The sequence below is a fragment of the Centruroides sculpturatus genome, unplaced genomic scaffold (assembly GCF_000671375.1).
Source record: "Centruroides sculpturatus isolate CEXI.00-Female unplaced genomic scaffold, Cexi_2.0 scaffold480, whole genome shotgun sequence".
Taxonomy (NCBI): Eukaryota; Metazoa; Arthropoda; class Arachnida; order Scorpiones; family Buthidae; genus Centruroides; species Centruroides sculpturatus.
In genome coordinates, this window is record NW_019384976.1 from 252151 (window position 1) to 274662 (window position 22512).

Genomic DNA, 22512 nt, shown 5'->3' on the forward strand with positions numbered 1-22512 from the left:
CCACAGGGCGGAAAGAGTTAAAAAAACATGTTACCGTTCTATTTTCAAGAGAAATTGTTGCTATGTAATGTGTTTTACATAAAAAGTGGCCATAATTTTTTTATTTGCACTTCTTGTTCGTCTAATTTTTTTTTTAAGGTGGCGCCCTACCACTCCGGGATTCGGGCGAAAAAATCAGCCGAATTTACCAAATATACGTTTTTATTCATAATGGCAAAACATTTAAATTTCGAATAGGATAATAAATATTAAATTAATAAAAACAAGTATGAAAATGAAAAAAAATAATAATAATTTTAATTTCGCAATATTGTTTCGAACACAAACGAAGCTCGTGCAGGTGACGCAATCGTCGTCACGGTCATTTCGGACTGTTCTAGAAAATTTCGAAGACGCAATCGGAACGAATATGTAAATCGACTTATATTTTTCTTTCCTAATTTGCATGTAGATTAAGTTACGTGTAGTTAAATGTTGTTTTAACCATTAAAAACCATTCTCGGGAGGTTAAGGTAGAAGGGCAGCTTTATTCTTAGTATTGTGTTGTACGGGTCAATAAAGTTCAAAATAGTTTTTGTTATTGTTCATCGGCGACAATAGTTAAATGTGCGTTCAATTTATCTCCTTTCATTAATTGTTTTCTAAATTATATTAAAGCTCAATGTAAAATCAACTTCTTAAGATATGTAATTTTTTTTTACTCTATTTTCTAGAAGGGGTCGTCCACAAATGACGTCATGCTATTTTTGGTGAATTTTAACTCTCCCTCTCCCCCACGTCACGTTTTTCAAATTCCCCTTTAAAATGACGTCACGAGTTGCATTCCCTCAGTTTTTCTTTTTTAAAAAAAGAACAATTGGAATGGAATTCAGTTTTAAGTGCAAATATCAAGTAGCTTACTCCAAATTTTTTATGCCCCTGTGTACTAGTTAAATGTTCTTTTATTGAAACTATACCGAGAGATGCTACGTTGATTTTCGTGCGAGTGTGTTTGGGGAGGTTTTCTGTCTCGATAAATTCTTTGTCGATCCGTTCGGCAGAGTCGCATACGATCTTTGCTCTTCGTCTTCTTGCCGCAGCCTGTGCTGGTTGTCGTTTTCAACCCCTGCTCGCCTCGAGAATTTGCATTATGCTGTCGAGAATGGCAGTCGTGCTAGACTTTTTGAGGAAGTATGATGTAATCCACAGTTGGCTTGTGTCCGATTTGTGGTAAATAATGTTAATGTGCTATTAGGCTGCTGTTGCTACACCACAACTGACACCAGTTCTATGGAAAGAAAAGTTCTTTCTTCCAAACTTCCCAAGTTCTTTCTACCAGATTTGTTTAATCCAAATTTTAATTAAAAAAATGCTAAAATGAAAATTAATGAATTTTCCAAAACTGGACATTCCTCCCTAAGTAGAGGGAACATTTGTTTAATTTGATAACACTATATTGGATGACAAAAATCTAGTAGGATGGTTGATTTTAAAAATAAAAATTGGGATTGACAATAGGAATGGTACAATTCCAAAACTTATGAAATAAGGTATTTTGGTACTATTCCGTTAACTGGGCATGTCAATCGATCAAATCTGATTCATGTTTGCATCCTAATATTTGCTTTCTTTTAGTTTTAATCATATGTAAAGATTATTTGAATGAAAATTTACCTTTTCCTTTAAGTTTGTATAAAAGTTATAAAAGTTGATTTTGAATTTAAATAATGATTGTTGATACACATTTGATATCGAAAATGATTAGCATAATTTTGCATTGGTATAATTAGAAAAGTTAAATTTCAACTACTAGTTGTATATTTTACATATAACTTGTTATTTTATGTTATTTGGTTGTATATTTGAAATTAGAATAATATTAAAAGTTAATGGAATAGTACCAATATTTTATGTACAACTTGTGCTAATCAAATTTTTTCCCAAACAATTCTGGCATTTTTATTCCCATGCAAATGTTCATAGTTAGTGGTGCCTCTGGGGGTTTTGCAATATTGATACTGAGAGTTGCAGAATAAAAGAGCAATGCATGTGCAATATTATTGTACAAGAGCCACCTGTAATCCAAATTATATATTTAGTAAGCAGTGACATTACGCTGCTCTAAACACCCTCTTCCTTCCTTGTCACAACTATCACATTTCTTAAACTCCCCCTCACCTTTGGAGTGTGGCATTATGTACAGACAACCCCGAATAGTTACCAGAATATAAATTAAATCTTAATTTCAGTTTAAGTATGTTGATTTTAAAAGTAATTTTTTAAACAAAATTACAATTTCTTATATATAGAACTTTAATTTGATGATAAATTAAACTATTTGATTAAAAAATCTATTATTGTGCCATAAAAGTGTATATATCTTCTAATTCTTGAGAGGAAGAGTAAAATTCATGAAGAGACATCTCTAAATACATCACATATAAAAACAATTATTTACAATTAACTACAAGTAAGAAGTCTTTTTTCTTAGCCATAACTTCAGAACTGTCACTGAGAGTTGCAGTATCCTTTCAGAATATAGCTGGCAACCTTATTGGAGTTTTTTCAGACATTACAAATGAATAACCCAATTGGCTGAATGATTTCTAAAAGAGGAGAGTAGTGGCAAAGAAAGAAAATTTGCTGATGCTTGTTTAGGCAGCATTCAGAAATAGATGATTGTCATCTTTACAAAGCATTTAAACCACGGTTCAGCCAGCCAACATCTAGATGGGCTGCATTTCTTTATGTAGAGAGTGTAGCAAAAATGACATCACGAGCAGCTATCGCTATACATTGCTGCATCATAGTTTAGAAACATTTTTTTGCTCAAGCAAAACATGGATCCTATAATCTATCCTTTAATTCCAGTTACAGCCAAAAGTAGTGCTTTAGTTAAAGAACTACAATATTTAAATAAAGAGATATAAAGAATGTGATCACATTTATCTTTCCATAAATGTGAACAAAGTAAAGAGAGAGAAGATATATAATTATATTTAAAATATAGTATTTTCTTTTTTTTTTATTTTTGATAACTTTCAGTCATTTTATAAAATTAATCCTTCTTAATCTTTCCATAATATTTTTATCAACAGTCACTTTGACTTTTTTATTTTTACAGTATAATATCGTATTATACACACAAGCATCCATTTTGCTTTACACGTGTAGCAGATGTAAAAGCTGCTTTATCTTCGCTGCAGTGACCTCTTGCAGCAAATGTTTAGAAATGGTTCGCTACATTGTAGCACTGAATTTAGAAACAGGTTTTAGAGTGTTCGTGTAAAGCGCTTCTCGAACACAGCATAAAGAAACGCGGCCATGCCGTTCAACTGTTAAATGTCATTTAATGTGAACTGTGTCTCTGCAATCGGCCATGTAAGTGTAACTCCTCCATATATCAAACTCCTCAATCCCCATTTTTCACATTTAAATGGACAGTCATTACATGTTTGGATTCCTTGTCTCAAATAATGGAAAATGGCAAAGTAGTACAAAATCAGCTCATTAAATTTTGAGAATGAACTCAATGAAGCCCATAGATGTGGTAGTGACATGAAACATTGCACAACATCGCTTTGTGCTCATGAAATGACCTTATATCTCAAAAATGAAGTCATGGACCCCCATTTTTTATTGCATTTTTGGATTTCTCGTTTTAATAGATGGAAAATGGCAAAGTTTAATCAAAATCTGTCAAACAGATTTTGAGAATGAACACAATGCTATAAGTCTCATAGAAGAGGCTTCACTAAGCTATGCCTCTATAATGAATTTACATCTGCCTACTAGCTTTCTTTAATCTGTGGTTTAACTGGTTTAGTGTAAAGTTTTGTTTTTTGTTAGTTTCCTTTCTTGAGCTAAAAATTTTACAGCTGGTATGTTGTACCATTTTGGACTTCATTCAGATAATCTTTTCTTGGTTAGTCTTTCCTTCATTATTTCTTTCATTAATTTGAGACACTATTTCAAGTTCATTCTAAATGACCAATCATATTGATTGTTTTTCTGGATATTTTTATGTTATACTTCACTTCTTAGAACTTTTTAATTTTTTATGAATGATGATCATAACATATTGTACTAATGCCATAATTCAAAAGCCTTAATTTTTATTAACTTACATAATCTGCAATTTATTAATTAACAAGTATTGATAAAATTGTGTAAATTTCAATTATCCTATGCAAAATAATGTATATTTGAATAAATCATGAATTATCTCTGTTTAAAAGACAGTTTGAAAGGCAGTGTAGGTTATGCAATGAGAGATAACAAGCTGATATACCAGTTTTAAATTAAAATCATGAACTAGTGCCTATGGCAAATTGGCTACTACCAAAAGCATGGGATATAGGGTGGACAGGTTATCTGAAGGTTTAATTTTTACTTTAGCAATTTTCTATTATTGCTTATGCAGTGTATATTTTGACAGATTATATGCACAAAAATGTAATAATAATAATAATAATTGTGATATACACTCATTTAAAAACAAAGAAATGAAACATTAGAAGTTGGTTGATTTTAAATCCTTTGTGAAATGAAATAAAAAATGCAAAGATTAGTACTCCAAAAAATGTTTCATTGGGAATGGAATGAAATGTTTTCAGTAAACTGAATATCATATTTGGGTGATATATAAAAAATTTAGGATTAATTATCATAATTGTTAAAGGAAAATGAAGTTATTTAATAACCATTACTTTAATGAGTGATGTTTTTAATTTTCATCAAAATATTATATATAAATTTGTATTGCTTATTGAGACATTTTCTATGTTAATGAATATTTTTTCTTACTAATGCTTTTAAGTAAATTTAAAAGCATTAGTAAGAAAATATTCATTGACATAGTTTTCTAGAACATGTTAATACTTTTAACATACTCTTCTTGTCTCTGTATAAAACATTGTCAATGTGATACCAACCACTCTGTATCCTTGGAAAAAATCTTTAGGTTGGGTCACAAGCCATTAATATGCTGCATTGTGAACTTTGTCTTGAAATCAACCCACTTAAGACCTCCTTTAGAGGACTGACAAATAATTGCAGAGGGCAAGATTGAATGTGGCAATATCTTCATATTCAACTTCTCTATGATGGTGTCTGTCAGATTCATAAATGAGATCAAGCATTATCATGCTGCAAAAGAATACCTTTTGACACCAATCCATGTCTTTTCTACAGGATTTCTGATTCTGTTTGTCATGTAGTAATGAACTGCATGTTCTGCTAGTCATAGTACAGGTATCCCTTAATGTGGGATTTGGTTAATGTGCAAAATTAATTGTGGCAATCTCTTCATATGCATGGTAGAAGTTTTAATTAACAAGGCTTTGCCAGTTGTTTTAGTTACCATATTTGATTAATGAAATTTTGATATACTATATGTGGTAACATCAAGGTATTAATTAACTGCATTAATCAAGAGATACCTATACTCATCTATATATATAAAAATGAATGTATGTGTGTGTGTGTGTGTCCTTCATGCATTACCACACCGTTTATCCGATTGCCATGAAACTTTGGGAAGGCTTTTTANACTGGCTGGATCGAACATAGTAATTTACAAAACTTATTAAAATATCTCCCAACGTATAAAGAATTATTTTTATTTAAAAATGGATAGATAGAAAAAAAATCACGGTTAATCCTCAAAGGATTTCCTTACCGTGTATAACAGCCTTAACCAAATAACCGGTTTTTGAATCTTGACCGAAAAATGGTAAAATTCCTTCCTTACTACATGGGGCGTTTTTTTCTAATTTTGCTCTCTTAAGACACCTCTCTAGTAGACGTGCCCTAAACACAGAAACTTTTGGGGGAGACACGTATAATAAGAGCTGTAAGCGAAAACTCATCGGATTACTTAAGAACTCTGCGCGATGGGAGCCGCCATTGCTTAATCTTGTTTAATTTGTTACGTTTTTACAATTTGTGTCACGTGACCCGATCACATACTAATTATTGATACTACCGTGTCAATAATTAGTATATCAAGAGCTACAATGAAACAATAACCAGTGACGTTAAATAATCGGCGGCTTCCCTCCGGGAGAAGTCTGTTGGGAGCACGAATAGTCGCGACCGCAATAATACAGTAATAGGTAAAATTATTGTTATTAGAGAGGTTGAGGCGCACGTTTTAAACGTGTAAACGTGTACGTGTGACGTTCGGCGCCGCTTTCCCGTGAGCCTAAAAGTTTGACGATGGTGTTTGGAATGTCGAGCGTGATTCCACCGACTATCCAAACACCATTGTCAAACTTTTAGGCTTACGGGAAAGCGGCGCCGAACGTCACACGTACACGTTTACACGTTTAAAACGTGCGCCTCAACCTCTCTAATAACAATAATTTTACCTATTACTGTATTATTGCGGTCGCGACNTTTTTTTTTGCTAATTACGTAATCGCACGAACTTTGTTAAAGCCTTAACTGTATCATGAACAACAACCGAAGTTGTAGAAGGAAATTTGCCTATTTTACCGATCTAGGGATCCCCCTTTTCCAAATTTTAATATCAACTCAAAATAATTTAAAAAGACAAATTACAATAAAACGGTTTATTATCCAACTATGAGAAATTTCACAACACGCCAAGGAAGAGAGGAAGGAGCAATTAAATAATCAAAATTATGAAGGATTAAAAAAAATATATATATAAATGGGGAATATCGCACTTCTAACAATCTCTGCGAGTATGAGGGCTAAATTTAAAGAATCCGTGCTTCTCGCTTGGACAACTGTATGTGGCCAACTCACGCGTCGGAAAACCTTTTGATTTATTCGTGTACGCATCAGACGGAAAAACAAAAAATATCGTGTATCCACAAAGCACTCCAATAAATAAATAGAATTGAAATGACGCTTTAAAATGTTTTCCCGATGAAAATTAATAATAATAATAAGTTTCAATAAAAATGATAAAATGTAAATTTAATTTTATCATAACGAGTTTGCTTGAATTTCATTTCTTCTGAGATCGCAGCAATGTGCGACGGGTAAGCTAGTTCTATTATATAGTGCTCCAAAATCCAAAAATAGAGTCAGCATCACTTCCCTGCAGAATGTTGAGTGAAAAGTTTTTTTAGTCACAATGATTGGTGACAGTACTATTTGCGTGCTCTTTTCAACTCAGATTGGAAATAATGCACATATGGTTCATCTGCAATGACTGTATGACTGCATGACTGTATTCGAGCACAGGTGTGTTCGATCAATTTCAAATTGTGAAGACCATTTCCCCCTCCAAAAAATATCTGTATATATGCATTTATTATTTACAATATTTGTAATAATTTTTATTTAATCACTTTATTTCAACTTTTTTTTTGCTAATTACGTAATCGCTCGCATCCAATGAGTCGAGCTCCAGCTCCTGCCCCCCAACATCAACCTGTTGCTCAGCCTACTCAACCCACGTCAGTAATGGCTCAGCACTAAGAAAAGTGTTTCCTTTCTTTTTATACCTTCAGAAGAATGGTGCAATTGTCAGCTTGCTGCTTCATTTCATCTGTACAAATATGAATATGTTTGTACAGATTTGTAACAGATGTTCATTTCTATTGATATTTCATAAACTGTGTCATGTCTGTTCTTTCAATGAAATTTATCACTTCATTTTATGCAACATTTAAGGTTACTTATTGATCTTGCCACATATGTTGTTAATACGAAATTGTTTTATTAAAAAAAGCATTTAATATTTAATTAATTTAATTTATCTTTTCAGATATTAAAAAATGCCTCGTCGAGGAAGATCAGCACCTGTTAGGTAATTATCACTAAAAAATTTTAGTCTTTACCTTTCACCTATATTAATTTACATTTCCTTTGTTGGGATCACTGGCTATATTTCAATTAGATAATTCTTGAAAATTCTGTAATTCTGCATCTGCAGATGTATAGGAGTGCTACTGGTAATTCAATGATTCAAAACATAGGGGTTAATTATATTTACAGTAGACCCCCCTATAACGCTTAGATACGTTCCATGCTAATCGAATTTTACGTTGTAGGAACGATTAAATACATGAGCCATTCGCAGCCCGATAGGTGGGAACTTTACGGACTAAGGCTGTTCGAAAGGTTTTCTTCTATAAAATTAACCGATTCTAGACTAATTCCACTCAACATTTCCAAAATACGTATAATTTTTTGGGAATAATCTGTATAAACTATGCTATAAACAAAAAATTGTAGGATTACTTACACCGTTCGACTACGCCGTTGCTTAAAGCTGGTTTTCATCGCGGAACAGCACGCGAAACGACGGCCGCAATTTCTGATAACGAATTTTTGGCGGAAAAATAACTTGACCTTTGGAGACATCATTAATATAAATAATTTTTATGGACGTTGAATAAGAAGTGTTTCTTTCACAAGAAATGTATAAAATTAGTGCTGTATTAGACTTACGGTACCTAATTTACATACTGTGCAGACGATAATAAACTCAACTTACTAGCCTAAAATCTCCGTAGCGTGTTGCCAGGCGGCAGAAAGCATATATATAATTATAATAAAGTTACAATAAATTAAGTTAATATATAATTATATATACAGTACCTAATTTATATATAATTAATATATAATTATATGTACAGTACCTAATTTATATATAATTTATATATAATACTAAACAGACGATAGCAAACTCAATTTAGCCACTCCGTAGCGTGGCGCAGGGTCAGAGGTAAGTAGTTCGGCTGCTCATCCACTATTGGTCCAGACTCTATCAATCTTGTCGCGAAACGACGTTATAGGAGGTACTTTATACGAAAGTTTCTACAATTTTTTCGCTACGTTATAGGAATTGTCGTTATAGGAATGTACGTTATAGGGGGGCCGACTGTACGTTGGTTGATTACATACATTAATAGATGCATTTTGGGGTGTAAAATATAAGTTGGCCCAAAGATGTTCATGTGTTGTATGTACCATACTTCATATTTGGATTTATTTACTACATATTAATAACAATTATATTGTAAATGGATATGATTATTGAATAATTCAAATTTTTGGTAATTTTAGACTGTTAGACTGGATATTTATTTCAGTTATTTATTTATGAAAGTAAATATATTCCTCATACATATAAGATGACCTTGCATATAGGACGAGGTGTGACTTTAAAGATCAAAATAAAGAAAATTAGATTTATTAACGCTTTCCTCTGTGAATTTTATTGGAGTTTTGTTTGAAATGGTTTTATTATAGAGCATGCAAACTGACAAGGGACATTTAGCAGTTTATAATCACCAATTTTGATGAAATTTTGTGGATGTGTTGTACACTCATTGCCATAAAAATTAATACACCAAGAAGCTGTTGTTGGAATGAAATTATACATTTGTGAGTGTAATGGTTATATAAGTAAGTAATTACAAAATGAAAGCAAAACAATCATTTATTGCAGGAAAAATTACAAATGAAAGGAGGTTCTAGTGCCTTGTTGGATCACCACTAGGGTGAATATTCAATTTGATATGGGCAGGCATAGAGACATACAGGTGCTATATGGTGTCCTGTGGCATCTCAATCTGTAGTTGCTGCAAGTGATTCTCTAGTTCGGCCAAACTTCTAGGCTGTCCAATTTGGTGTCCCAGATATGTTTTATTGGTGACAAATCAGGACCTGGCAGAGGCAGTTCTGTGACAGGCACCCTTGCTGTATGTGTAGTTGAGCATTGTCCTGTTGGAAAATGGCTCTCTGGAATCCTGCCACAAGAGGCAACACATGTAACTGCAGGATGTTATTAACATGCCACTTGGCTATCATGGTCTCTTGGATCACTACTAGAGGCAACTGGCTTTTGTATGTGATGGCATCCCAGATCATCACACCAGCCATGGGAGTGGTGTACCACTCCAAAGCTTAGGCAGGATTGAGGCATTCACCATAGGGCCTCTAGGCACAAATATAGTCATCATTAATGCCCAAACTGAATCTGGATATGTCACTGTACAGTACATGATTCAGTTCCATTTGGTTGCAATCTAATCCTATCAGGAGCAACATCACTCTGAATGCAGGTGATGATGATTGGCTATCAATGGCAGCATGCATAATGGCTGCCATCTGGAATGTAGTTATAATTCTGATTTTCTAGTTTTTATTTTATTTTTTATAACCGCCTATATTTTGTGGAATTTTAAATAATTTCATTCTCAAAAGTCTGGACAATTGTGTAAGTAATTCTCTTAAAATGTGAAATCATAACAAAATTTTATGGTCATAATGTCTGTTTTTCAGTGTTAATGGAAAAAATTAAATGTTATAGTTTAATTGTATTTTATTTTATATAATTTGTAAAGAACTGAATAATATAATAAAAGAAATACTATAATTAAAAATTTATTGATTGCTTTTTTTTTAAAATAATAAAATCAAACTGGTACTGACTTTATAACAGTTCTAATATACTTACTAAAATGAATTTTAAGAGACACTCTGTTAGACAAGAATTTTATCAATATTGATTCATCTGTATTTATTATATATTTTTCTTTTCCACAGGTCAGCACCCAGGCCAATGAGTCGAGCTCCAGCTCCTGCCCCCCAACATCAACCTGTTGCTCAGCCTACTCAACCCACATCAGTAATGGCTCAGCCTAAGCAACCAGGTTTGATGGCTCAAATGGCTACTACAGCTGCTGGTGTTGCAGTTGGATCTGCAGTGGTAATTTGAAATATAATTTTTCTACTGATTTATTTTTTTCTTAACAGATTTTGAATATATATTAAGATAAAATTATGTTAAAATATGAATTAAAGAAAGTTACGAAGTTTTCATTATAACTATTATTATTATTATTCATTCAGTGCTAAAAGTTTAAAAGTATTTATTATTAAGAATGAAATACAAGGGCTATCCAGAAAGTAAAGATATAAATGCAATTATTAAAAATATATAAATTTATTTACAAAGCAAAGTGGTAAACCTGTTTTCAAATCTTCTTAGGTATTATATCATTGTCTATGTTGGACTCTGTATATTAATAGGACTTATTATACTGGTGTTGTTTCCATTCTAGCAAATAGAGGAGATCTTATTAAGTAAAAAAAAAAATAACTTTATTTTTTTCCAACAGGTGAAGAAAGTAAAGATATTTTGTTTTTCTGAATAAGATCTCTATTTGCTAGAATGGAAACAATACCAGTATAATAAGTCCTATTAATATACAGAGTCCAATGTAGACAATGATATAGTAAAGAATTTAATAAGGACATAGAGGCAAAAGAAAAGAACTTGTTAGGTATTTTTTACCTAATCATTACTACCAAGGCATTTGGGCCCAAGTTTTTGTATGCTGGTTTCATAGAATTCCACTGCCTACATCTGCATTCAGATAGCAACTTTCTCTTTCACCTGTTCATCATTGTCAAACTTGTTGCTGACTAGATGTTTCTCTGAAAGCAAAAATGAATAATAATTACTGGGAGCACGATCTGAGTTGTGATTGGGATAATTTAAAATTTTCCCCTAAAACTCTGAATCAACTGCTGTGTTGTTTTTGTTGACTGTGACCCAGTATTGTCATGAGGCAAGCAGATACCCTGTTTCAGCAACTTTCCCATCTTTTGTATTTGAATGAGAATCTAAGTGTCTTCAATGTCTCTTCATACACTGCAGTACTTATGATGACTCCATGGTCATAAAATCAATCAGGAGAACATCCTTTTGAATATTGTCTCATTTTCCTTTCAATCTGAGAAAACTATTGCCATAATTTTCTTGCTTGATCTTAATGTCTTGAGCTATGTCTTGGTAGGAGAATGTGTTCCTCATTCTATTCTGCACAACATTATGCATGACATATGAGAAATAATAGAGCAGCTCTATTTGGCTTTTCCTGTGGTCTTCCTTTAACAGTATCCATTGTGTACACAATCTCATGAAGCAACAATTTGGACACTTCTGGAATTATGCAGTGTAGTTTATTGATGGTTACACATTTATCAGCATGAATGTTTTGTTTGATTTTTTTCAACCAGATCATCAGTGATCAAAAATGGTAGACCAGATCTTTGTTCATCATAAATCTCTCAAATTCACGACACGACATTCTGTTTATTTATCACATCACCATAAATGCTAACAATTTGCTGACAAATTTCAAAAAAGGCTTCTCTTTTTGTGCTTAAAAATTGAATAACAGAATGCCTTTGCACTTAATGGCATTTATAATCAGTTTGTTCATTTTAAACTTAAAGCAAGATACAATGATTAACCCAATAAGTCAAATGACACAGTTGGAAGTGAGCTGACTAAGTTAGACTCAAGCAGTGCTGCCACTTCTCAGTGGTGATCTTGTTTTGTCATCCGACATGGCTTGTATCTTTAGTTACAAATATCCTTTGTATTTTTGTGTTTTATTACCATACTTTAACTCATTTATTAATGAAATTGCATTCAGAGATTTGTATAATATATTTAAAAAATAGATTAAACCATATTAAAAAAAAACAAAATCATGCAATAATATATTTTTATTTTAGTTTTTATTTTTTTTCATATGTTATTTCTGTTTTTGAATTTAAACTTAAATTGTTTAATTTTAAAATGCCTATTTCCTATTAAATGTTATGCTAATAAAACGAAACATAATTTATATTTAAAACAATCTACATTTTTTTTGTACACCTGAAATTATTATTATTAATGTTAATTTTTATTTTTTGAAATTTCATTATCAAAACTCTGGAAGATTGCATGAAAAATTCTCTTAATGTAATTTGTTAGAACTTTTTGGAGACTATAGACAAGGATATTTCAAGAAAAATTAAGTTATGAGAGTTAATGCTTTTTTTTTTTTTTTTTTTTTTTAGTTNTTTTTTTTTTTTTTTTTTTTTTTTTTTTTTTTTTTTTTTTTTTTTTTTTTTTTTTTTTTTTTTTTTTTTTTTTTTTTTTTTTTTTTTTTGTCTTACCTCTTTACTTGAATAATCCCAAATATCTTGTAATATTTTACTGATTAGTTAGATGCTTCCCTCTTAATTTTCAGTATTACTAATGTAAGAATTTGATTGATACTTATCATATTGTTAATTGTTACATTTAAAAACATCTCGTGTATAAATTCATATGAAAACCTGAATTATTATTTTTCATTTAGGGTCATACTTTAGGACATGCTCTGACAGGTGGCCTTGGTGGTGGATCTCAAGAGGCCGCACCTGCACAAGCAGCTCCTGTTCAACAAGATCAGTTATCACCAAGCACACCCTGTCAGTTTGAATTGAAGCAATTTTTAGAATGTGCACAAAATCATGATTTAACACTTTGTGAAGGATTTAATGAGGCTTTGAAACAATGCAAATTATCATATGGTAAGTTGAATAAAATTTCTTAAATGTTCATTGCATAGTTACCAATGTAGTGAATATTAATATTAAAAATTTTTGTCATCTCTGTAACAATAATTTATATTTCTTAGTCATATAATAATAATTAGAAATATAAAACTTCTTGATAAAAGTTTTTTATAATAATTAAACAACAACAAAAAAGTGATTTAATAGATTAACAGATAACATAGTAATAAGTTTAACAATTCTTAATTCCATTGTTAAAGATAATTACATTTACTTGTTTCCTAGTTACTAATTACTTTTTTCACTTTCCTACATACATATTCTTTCAATTAACTATCATTTAAAGACAAATAGTTAAAATTATTATCTTTGTCTCATTTTGAACATATCAGTTATTTAGTGAAAACAAATTATCTGTCTTTTTGTCATCATCCCTTACATTATCAATGTTACTTTCTTGACTGTTATGCATACATAACAAGGGAAAGTATTGGAATCATCAGATTTCGATACTTACCTCTGGGTGTTTTGCAAATCTCCACAAATTGAGGTCCCCTGAATCCAAAAATATCAAAAAACAGGAAAAAAGTGCCATGGATGCATAAGTATGTATTGGTGTCTATTTCATTTAATTAATATCTCAGTATGGGGTAAAGATTAGGAAATAAAATTTGACATGGTAGCTTGTGTATAAGGAGATTGATGCTATTTTGATGGTTAAAGGTTGAGAGGGTGGAGAGATAGGGATGGTCGTGTGTCATATCTTGAGTAGAGTTGAACTTAACAAAGATTTTACTTGTTATTAGCATTTACAATTTTTTATAAAACACATCACTACCCTCAAAATTAAGCTTTTTGTCATTTTATAATAAAATCTTGTAACAGTCGGAAAATGTTACACAACTTGTTGATAGAATTTTTTTAGGGTTGATATTTTTGTGTTTGATTGTTACAAAGATTATCATTGTTGCTTGTTACCTTCAGGCTTTTTACATTATATAAATAGTATTTCTAACTCATTTTTATAGAACAATATTGATGTATACCAGAATAATAATCATATGCAGATTGGACAATAGGAAATGTTGATAATACATTAGGAAAATAAAAATAAACTTAAATATTTAATAAAAAAAATTGTTGAAAACATAGATGAAATGATTTTTTGAAATAGTATTAACATAGAGATGCCTGTAGAGGCAAAAACAAGAAATTTACATGAATTACTGGAAAATTATAGTAAACTTGTATTGAATGAAAATTATTTAAAAATTATTTCAGCAGTTGGAAAGCTTGGATACAAGCAAATACAAATTGGATTAATCTATTAATTTATGTTTAATATATTTACATTGGGGTTCATATTAGTAACATTGAAAAACGATGGATATGAAAATTTAAATAATTAAAAAATATAAACTGCACAATCCATTACTGTAAATAATTCATGATCATTTTTCATTTGCTTTCTTTTTATTTTTTCATTCTCTTTATTATTATTGCTATGATTGTCAGTTTAGTTTCTGTTTATGCTGTTCATCTTTGTTGTTGAATTCACTACAGTAAATTCTGATATTTCCTTGTCTCATAATCAATCTTCCAATTAAATTTATTACATGAAACATTATTTACGTAGATAACAATAAGATAACATCTTTAAAAACATTCAAGGTAGCAAGGAGCATTAGCTGAAGATCTGTTATCATAAATTATTGACATTTGAGATCATTATTCTTATTTATTTAATACAAAAAAAACTAATAGATATTTTTATAGGAATAATGTTACATTGTGAAACNAAGTAACTATAAGGTATTTTTTTACAAAGAAAAAAATGCTATCTTTCACTCTAATAATGCAACTTTTAACTTATTGTTTCTATTCATCCTACCTGTGGTAGAAAAGAAATATCAAGAAAAAAGAAAGAAAAAAAAACAAATTTGATTACTTCACATAGCACTTAAGTTACGAAGGATCTTTTTAAGACAACTTATGATGTCACATCATAAACATTATTAGAGTTACTTAATCATTTAGACAGAGAGGTGTTTTATTCACCTCAAATTACAGTAAATAAGAGGCATCTCTGGTGGCAAACATGTAAAAACTTACCTGAATAATTTGAAAAAATGTTAGTAAACTTGTAAGGAATGAAATTAATGAAAATTATTTTATCACTTTTATGGGCAAATATAAATCTGATTAATTTATCACTAATGCCCGTAATAGTAACATTGAAAAATTTAAATAATTGAAATATAAACTGCACAATCCATTACTGTAAATAATTCATGATCATTTTTCATTTGCTTTCTTTTTATTTTTTCATTCTCTTTATTATTATTGCTATGATTGTCAGTTTAGTTTCTGTTTATGCTGTTCATCTTTGTTGTTGAATTCACTACAGTAAATTCTGATATTTCCTTGTCTCATAATCAATCTTCCAATTAAATTTATTACATGAAACATTATTTACGTAGATAACAATAAGATAACATCTTTAAAAACATTCAAGGTAGCAAGGAGCATTAGCTGAAGATCTGTTATCATAAATTATTGACATTTGAGATCATTATTCTTATTTATTTAATACAAAAAAAACTAATAGATATTTTTATAGGAATAATGTTACATTGTGAAACTTTGTATAATTTACATATTCTTTCTTTACTTTATTTATGTAGCAAATGAATGATATATGTATATCAAGTAAACAAGATGTTTGAAATTTAAATTTGTGATAAAAAGTATTTATTCTTAACAGTAATTTCATTAATATCTTATCAGAAATATTGATAGTGATATATGGTTACAAATGTGACCTAGATTTTTCTAAACTGTTTTTACAATGAGAACTGTATTGTTTTGTTACAATGAAATATCTTGAGTTAAAATTGTTTATAAAATCATTTATATGATCTTGAGACCCTCTGTTTTATAGCAAAGCATATAATATTATTCAATTGTATCTTTGTCTTTATCTGAATTTAGTCATGCTTATATATATATCTGATCAGAATCATCAGTTTTGAATTATTGTAAAAATACAATTCATATTCTTGAACACAAAAATATGAATTAAGTTGACAAATTGAAAAATATAATGCTGAATACATAAATGACTTTCATAAATATTATTAATCACTAAAAATTATTAATCATTATAATAAATGTAATTGAAATATATATTTAAATACATATAAAAACTTTGAGGAAAATTTGAGGAAAAACTTAAATTTAAAATAAATATAAATAAATATTAGTGGTTTATTATTTTCTTACTTAATCTAATGAAGCATTTGTATATAAAATCAAAATTTAGTAAATTATAATAAAAATATCAATTAGTATGGAGAAAGATATGTGAATAAAGAATGTATAATTCTTTTATGAGATTTGTCATTTAGTAATTGAATAAGCATTTTAAGAAATGGATGGCCCATGACCTATTGGATTAAAAAATATAATGAATTTGTGGGCTATTTTATAAGTTATTTCTATGATATTTATAATACAAAAGAAAATTTAATATTAAAATAATACACTTTAGGAAAGCAAACAAATTAATGAATATTGAATGTAAATTGAGTAGTTAGAAGTAATATTATTTTTGAAAAGTATTTGTAATTTAAGTTTTTATTAAAAAGAATATAATGAAAAATTATAATATGAAATCTTATGTTAAATTAAATTTACAAAAACCATTAAACGAATGTATTTATTATTAGCATTTATTTTGTATATTAATGAGTAATTCAAAGTTTGTATCATGTTTTGGAATTCTCAGTAAATTTATTTCTTGTAATGACAAATTAGAGGATAGTAAGGGTATAAATATATATATGGTGTATATATATATACCATATTATTTACTTGGGTATAAGATGATCTCATGTATAGGACGAGGTGTGACTTTAGAGATCAAAATAAAAAAAATTAGATTTATTAATACAATTCTAATTTTATTTTGTTTAATCGCAAAATATTATCAAATGCACGTATTAAGGCAAACAACCATGTTTGCCTTAATACGTGATGAATTGAAAACAAAACCAAAGCATTATCACATGATTAGAAAAAGTTTATTTTTAATGATTCAGAATGTGCTAATAATCTTCATTAAAAATAACAATTTAACTAATATAAAATAACTATATTTATAATCATTGCTAAATGACCTGTATTTCATTCATGTTTTTATAAATAACGAGAAACTATTTTTTGTGAACGAATGAGATGCAATGTGGTTTTTAATTGATGGATGTAGGATTAAACCAATAAACAAAGGGGTGTGTGTCTTAATTTGTTTACAGTAGGTTCAACTTACAATAAATAGACTGTAGACCTATAATGACAGCATGAAGTATACACAGTTCACACAGAAATTATTGCAAAAACGCAAAGAATCCTTCGTTTGCGCGTATAGGATGACCTAGGTTTTTGAGGCAGTGAAAAATGAATAAAAACCTCGTCTTATATGTGAGTAAATGCGGTATATATATTTATTTATTTTATATTAAATTTATATATACAATATATATATTGTAACTTTAAATTTCTTATTACAGAAATATAATAATAAGTTCAATTTTTACTTTAATAACTAGTTTATATAACTGAAAAATTGTAAAGAGAATACAAACTGTAGTCCATATAAATCTGTGAGCTATAGTTTATCCAGATCCTAATTTATATTCAAAAAGGAAATCCCTTATTTACAGTATTTAAAATTTAAAAGTTTTAAATTGACTTTTTTAATGAACATTGATAACTTGTAAATTATATCCATGCTTTTGCTTAAACATTAATTAAATAAGGACAAGTACTGATTACATCAGGCTAGTTTTTGTGATCATTTTTAAATTAATTTATAAATAATTTGTCACTAGAGGGAAGCATTAGGTATCATCATAACTGGTAGTTGTTTGGCTTAATAATAATATATCAGGTTTCAAGATGTTTGTATATTAAATAAGAAATTCATACTTGGAAACTTTACTGAATATCAGAAGTTTCCAAAAATATTTGTGAATTGTGAAAAATTCCAAAAATATTTGTGAATGTTAAACAATTATTTATGAAAGAATTCTGAATTTTTTATTGGTAAAGCATTAATTAACTGTAATCAAATAAAATTAAAACTAAATTAATTTAAAATATGAATAATAATTAAAATTTATTTTTTACAGGTATTTAAGTATGAAATTATATTGTTAGAAAGTGCCTCTAGTGTGAATAGATCAAAGGTATAAATTTAGTTTTTAAAATTGAACTAGAGTTGTCACATGATGATGTAAGATTCATTAACTTGTTATAAATAAACTGAAGTTCCATTTGAACTGTTAATATGGATTAATTTATTTTAAATTAAAGCACAGTCTTCAAAAGTATGAAATGAACATTTTTTTGTTTCTGATCATATTACCATATTAAATATCTGCCAGACATAAACTGTATTTAATTCATATATATTTCTTTGCGGAAAAGTTTAAATTTAACACTGAAATTTCTTAATTCTTGTTAAAGCTGTGAAAACAATATTTAGATGGCACATTGCATAAAGCACATTAGATGGATAACAACAATGGTTTAAAATTAGTTATCAACATTTTAATTGTAAATAGAGAATGACTTTGGTTCCTTATTAAAATGAAACATATTATTTAAAAAACGTAAAAATGTACAATTATTGAAGACAAATTCAAAAATGAAGTTGACTTGCTTTTGTAGGCTCTTCCCTGCTTATACTCATGTAAATTGTTTAAAAATTCCCGTAACATCAGATACCTTAAAATTTTTTTACAACGAATATTTTTTAACTACATAATTTAAGAATGTCTGATTAAGAAATTTAAAAGATATCTAATAAAAATTTACCGTTTCTCTATTTAATTTTCAAATAATTAAATTCAAAAAATAATTTGAGCTTAGTTTTAAAATATTTTTTTTTTAAAACAAATTCAAATTTTATTTAAAACAAATTCAAATATTTAATTTTACTAAGTATCGAATATATTCAAATACTGAATTAAAATATATATGTATAAGTTGAAATTTACTCTATAATAAATTAAAATATCATTCACTAAGATTTCGATTTCAAAAAATAAGTTCAATTACAGGGTAGCTTTTCATTCAAATTAATGCATCCAAAAATAAACTTAATCCCGCTAGGATTGATAATGAGTTTAAAGAAACGTGCCGAAAAATAGCAGAATTAAAATCGAAAAAATGTCGAAAAACATTACGGAAATTAACCATTTATTCGTAGATGACGAAATTTTTACCAATCTGATCTCCATTCAAATAATGGGATTTATAAACGTTGAGGTATTCCTTTAACAACTAAACAAGGGTCAGGTGTCCATCGAAAGTAGTGTTGCAACGAATAGTATATTCGGCCAAACTATTCGGCTCGATTAACGCACGTACGAAAATTGGCGCGCAAACCGCATTATGGCAAGGATCCTGCTCTCTATTGGCCCGCTGTCACTACGCTTCGCCAATCGCGTTAATTCTTGACAGTTGTAGCGGACAGACGAGCGTCATGGCAGTATGTGATAAATGATGATATCAAATGTGGATAACAATGAAATGACCTAAACGTGTAAATAACGGAAAAAGAACAGAGAAGGACCGCGAAGAGAAAATGTGAAAATAAATATGAAATTCAGTTGATAATATAATCGAACAAGTCGAGGCAGCTTATTGGCATGAAATTCGCGGCCGTCAATGCCAAACAATTGTTGTCATAGACTTCGGAAAGCTAAATGCTTGTAATGAAAGTCACTTAGCGTACACGGGCGAAAGCCTGGGACCGTTCGGGCTACCGAGCTGTCTCGAATCTGTGAAATCATAACTGTGACATATACCGACGCCCTATCTGTCTCTTTTCTCCGTTATCACCATGCTATGAGTCACGTAATTATAAAATGGAGAAACTACGACGGAAAAGTGACGAATCGAAAGTATCGTGAGCGTATATTATGATTTATGCATAGGCATACGTGGACTAGAGAGATAGAGGAAAGAAAAGAGCAAAGACGAGCGCTTAAAAAGGATAGGCAGGGTCAGATCCTCAGATGTGCGAGAATTCTACAACGATAGGCGTGTACGTTTGCTGATCTTTGTAATTATAAATTGTGAATACATGTGACTAATATTATTTTCTTTCTTATTTTGTGCATGTTACAAGTTATAAACAAACAATACTAACCCGATAACATTAAATCTAAATACCAAAATGATTAATTTACTGTGTTTTTGTTATTTCTTATTCCTGTTTTTAGGTATTCGGTATTCGGCCGAATAGTGAAAAATAGGCCGAATACCGAATAGTAACCGAATATTCGTTACATCACTAATCGAAAGTCGTCCCGTGTTGTGTTGTCGTATTTCATCCAATCGAATTGGAAAGTTTTTTGATTTGTTCATGACGTAGAGTGCGTGTCATCGTGGGTCTACGTTACGGGAAAGTTACTAAATTTTCATTAATCATTAAGAAGCTAAATATTCCGTTTCAAGAGGAATTTCTGGAAAAATATATTATTTAATAGCTTTCCCTTATCAACGGGTTTATATACCATACGGGTTTACGGCAAAACGTTCTATATTTCTAGTTATCATTTTATTCCAATTCAAATTATAGAATAAAAAATGATCTCTCGACAGTTTCGTTCCATTCGAAATTTCGAAATTGTTCTTTATTATAGAACGCAAAACCGAATGAAAATGGAGAAATGCGTTTATCAATCTTCTTTGAAAAGTCCCACTCTCGGATATTTTGCTTTGATTTGTTTTCTTGGAGGTAAACTTTTAAATTATGACGTGCAATTATTTATTGCGATATGGTCACAATGCCGGGCTGAAACTTTTAATCACAATTTTAATTTATTTAATTTAAAATATATGCTCCTCATCTCAAATTAGTAGTGGATTGCTTCCGTACTGTACATTGTACTTTTCCTTTAAAAACAGAGACATGACGGTCATCCATTAACTGCTTTCGGGGGAAAGTTTTTGAATCGAAATAACGTGACTTTCGGCTTGCACCGGAAATTCGTATATAGTTAATCGGAATCTCCCGCCTCTAAGGTTTCCATATGCGATTAAGGAAAGACAAACGGACGTCAGTGAGAATTTATAGGTCTAGATTCTCTAGAATAAGTGGTCAAGATGGCAGCCTACCTCTCTGGAGGAATCCGGACGGGCCGAAAATTCCAAGAAAAAGATAATTTTGAATATATTTTTCGATATAATCAGGCTGAACCATACAAGATCAAACATTATTAAGAATTTTAATAAATAAAGTGTAGATCGACATCCACGTAACAGAAACTTTCGAGTTGGAAAATCAGATAGAGCATCGAAAAGTATTCCTAGGAGAATGCCGGATAAATATACCGATGTACCGAGTGCTATACCCGAAAATACAACAAAAATTCGTTAATTTTGAATTTAGATGTAAATTTCTCAATTCCCATGTGAGATTTGCATATTTTTTGGCTATAGTTTGTCGCCAGTCAGTTTTTTAGGTTAAAGTGTACCTAGGTAATCACAATGACGGCGCTTCGGTTAGGTTAGCTTAACCATATTTTTAGTAGACGTTTCCCTTTTTCTTTTTTTTTTTTATTTTGTTCAAGAACTACCGTGAATCAATAATTAGTGACGTTAAACACTCGGCGGCTCCCCTCCAGGAGGAGTCCGTCCAGTGGTAATATTCAGCGGGTTGGCACAGGTTCGGCCGAACCCGTTGTTAACATTTTCAACGTTTTCCGAACCTTGTTAAACACACGAAACATTTCTCAGTGGTTTGTTTCTTTTAAAAAATATATTAAAACTAGCTGCAAGGACCCGCTTCGCTGGGTTTTTATTTGTATGTAATATAGTTTTTTTTTATATATATAAAAGACTGTAATCTAGAATCTAGCTGCAAGGTCCCGCTTCGCTGGGTTTTTATTTGTGGGCAAAAAGTAACGATAGTGAAGATTAAGATAATTACATTATAGCCAATCTTACCCGTTTTCACAAAATGCAAGAATTAGGTCCCCCGTTTCTAGACTAATTAGAGACTTTTTACGTTTAGTCAAACGAACAAATTTCAACGTTTCTGGAACGTTTTCAATCGTTCTATAATCGAACCAATTCGAATTTTATGTTCGAATTTAATTCGAACAAATTCGAAAAAATCGAACAAAACATTCG

The 22512-nt window shown here is 30.1% G+C and overlaps 2 protein-coding genes across 5 annotated transcripts in view; both read left to right on the forward strand.

Moving 5' to 3' along the window:
* Positions 1 to 294: 294 nt before the first annotated feature.
* LOC111632688 (coiled-coil-helix-coiled-coil-helix domain-containing protein 2-like) lies at positions 295 to 18654 on the forward strand. Of its 2 annotated transcripts, XM_023377186.1 has the most exons (5): positions 295 to 411; positions 7724 to 7765; positions 10513 to 10675; positions 13110 to 13323; positions 18498 to 18654. In XM_023377186.1, the coding sequence occupies exons 2-5, from the start codon at positions 7734 to 7736 to the stop codon at positions 18503 to 18505; spliced, it is 417 nt and encodes a 138-aa protein (XP_023232954.1). In that variant the 5' UTR covers positions 295 to 411; positions 7724 to 7733; the 3' UTR covers positions 18506 to 18654. The 2 variants fall into 2 exon arrangements, with proteins under 2 accessions (XP_023232954.1, XP_023232953.1); XM_023377185.1 differs by lacking the exon at positions 18498 to 18654 and having other exon boundaries at positions 13110 to 13346.
* Positions 18655 to 20969: 2315 nt separating this feature from the next.
* Positions 20970 to 22512, forward strand: part of LOC111632677 (sodium/hydrogen exchanger 10-like) — a 40749-nt gene continuing 39206 nt past the window's right edge. For all 3 annotated transcript variants that reach the window (XM_023377173.1, XM_023377171.1, XM_023377172.1), the window contains exon 1: positions 20970 to 21115. In XM_023377173.1, the coding sequence (XP_023232941.1) occupies positions 21034 to 21115 (82 nt within the window). In that variant the 5' untranslated portion in view covers positions 20970 to 21033. The remainder of the gene's footprint in view (positions 21116 to 22512) is intronic.

Bases quoted from the DNA above. Each gene is read 5' to 3' on its own strand.
- LOC111632688 (XM_023377185.1), top strand. From the start codon at position 7,734: ATGCCTCGTCGAGGAAGATCAGCACCTGTTAG. The intron at 7,766-10,512 runs GTAATTATCACT...TCTTTTCCACAG, and splicing joins GGAAGATCAGCACCTGTTAG to GTCAGCACCCAGGCCAATGA. The intron at 10,676-13,109 runs GTAATTTGAAAT...TTTTTCATTTAG, and splicing joins TTGCAGTTGGATCTGCAGTG to GGTCATACTTTAGGACATGC.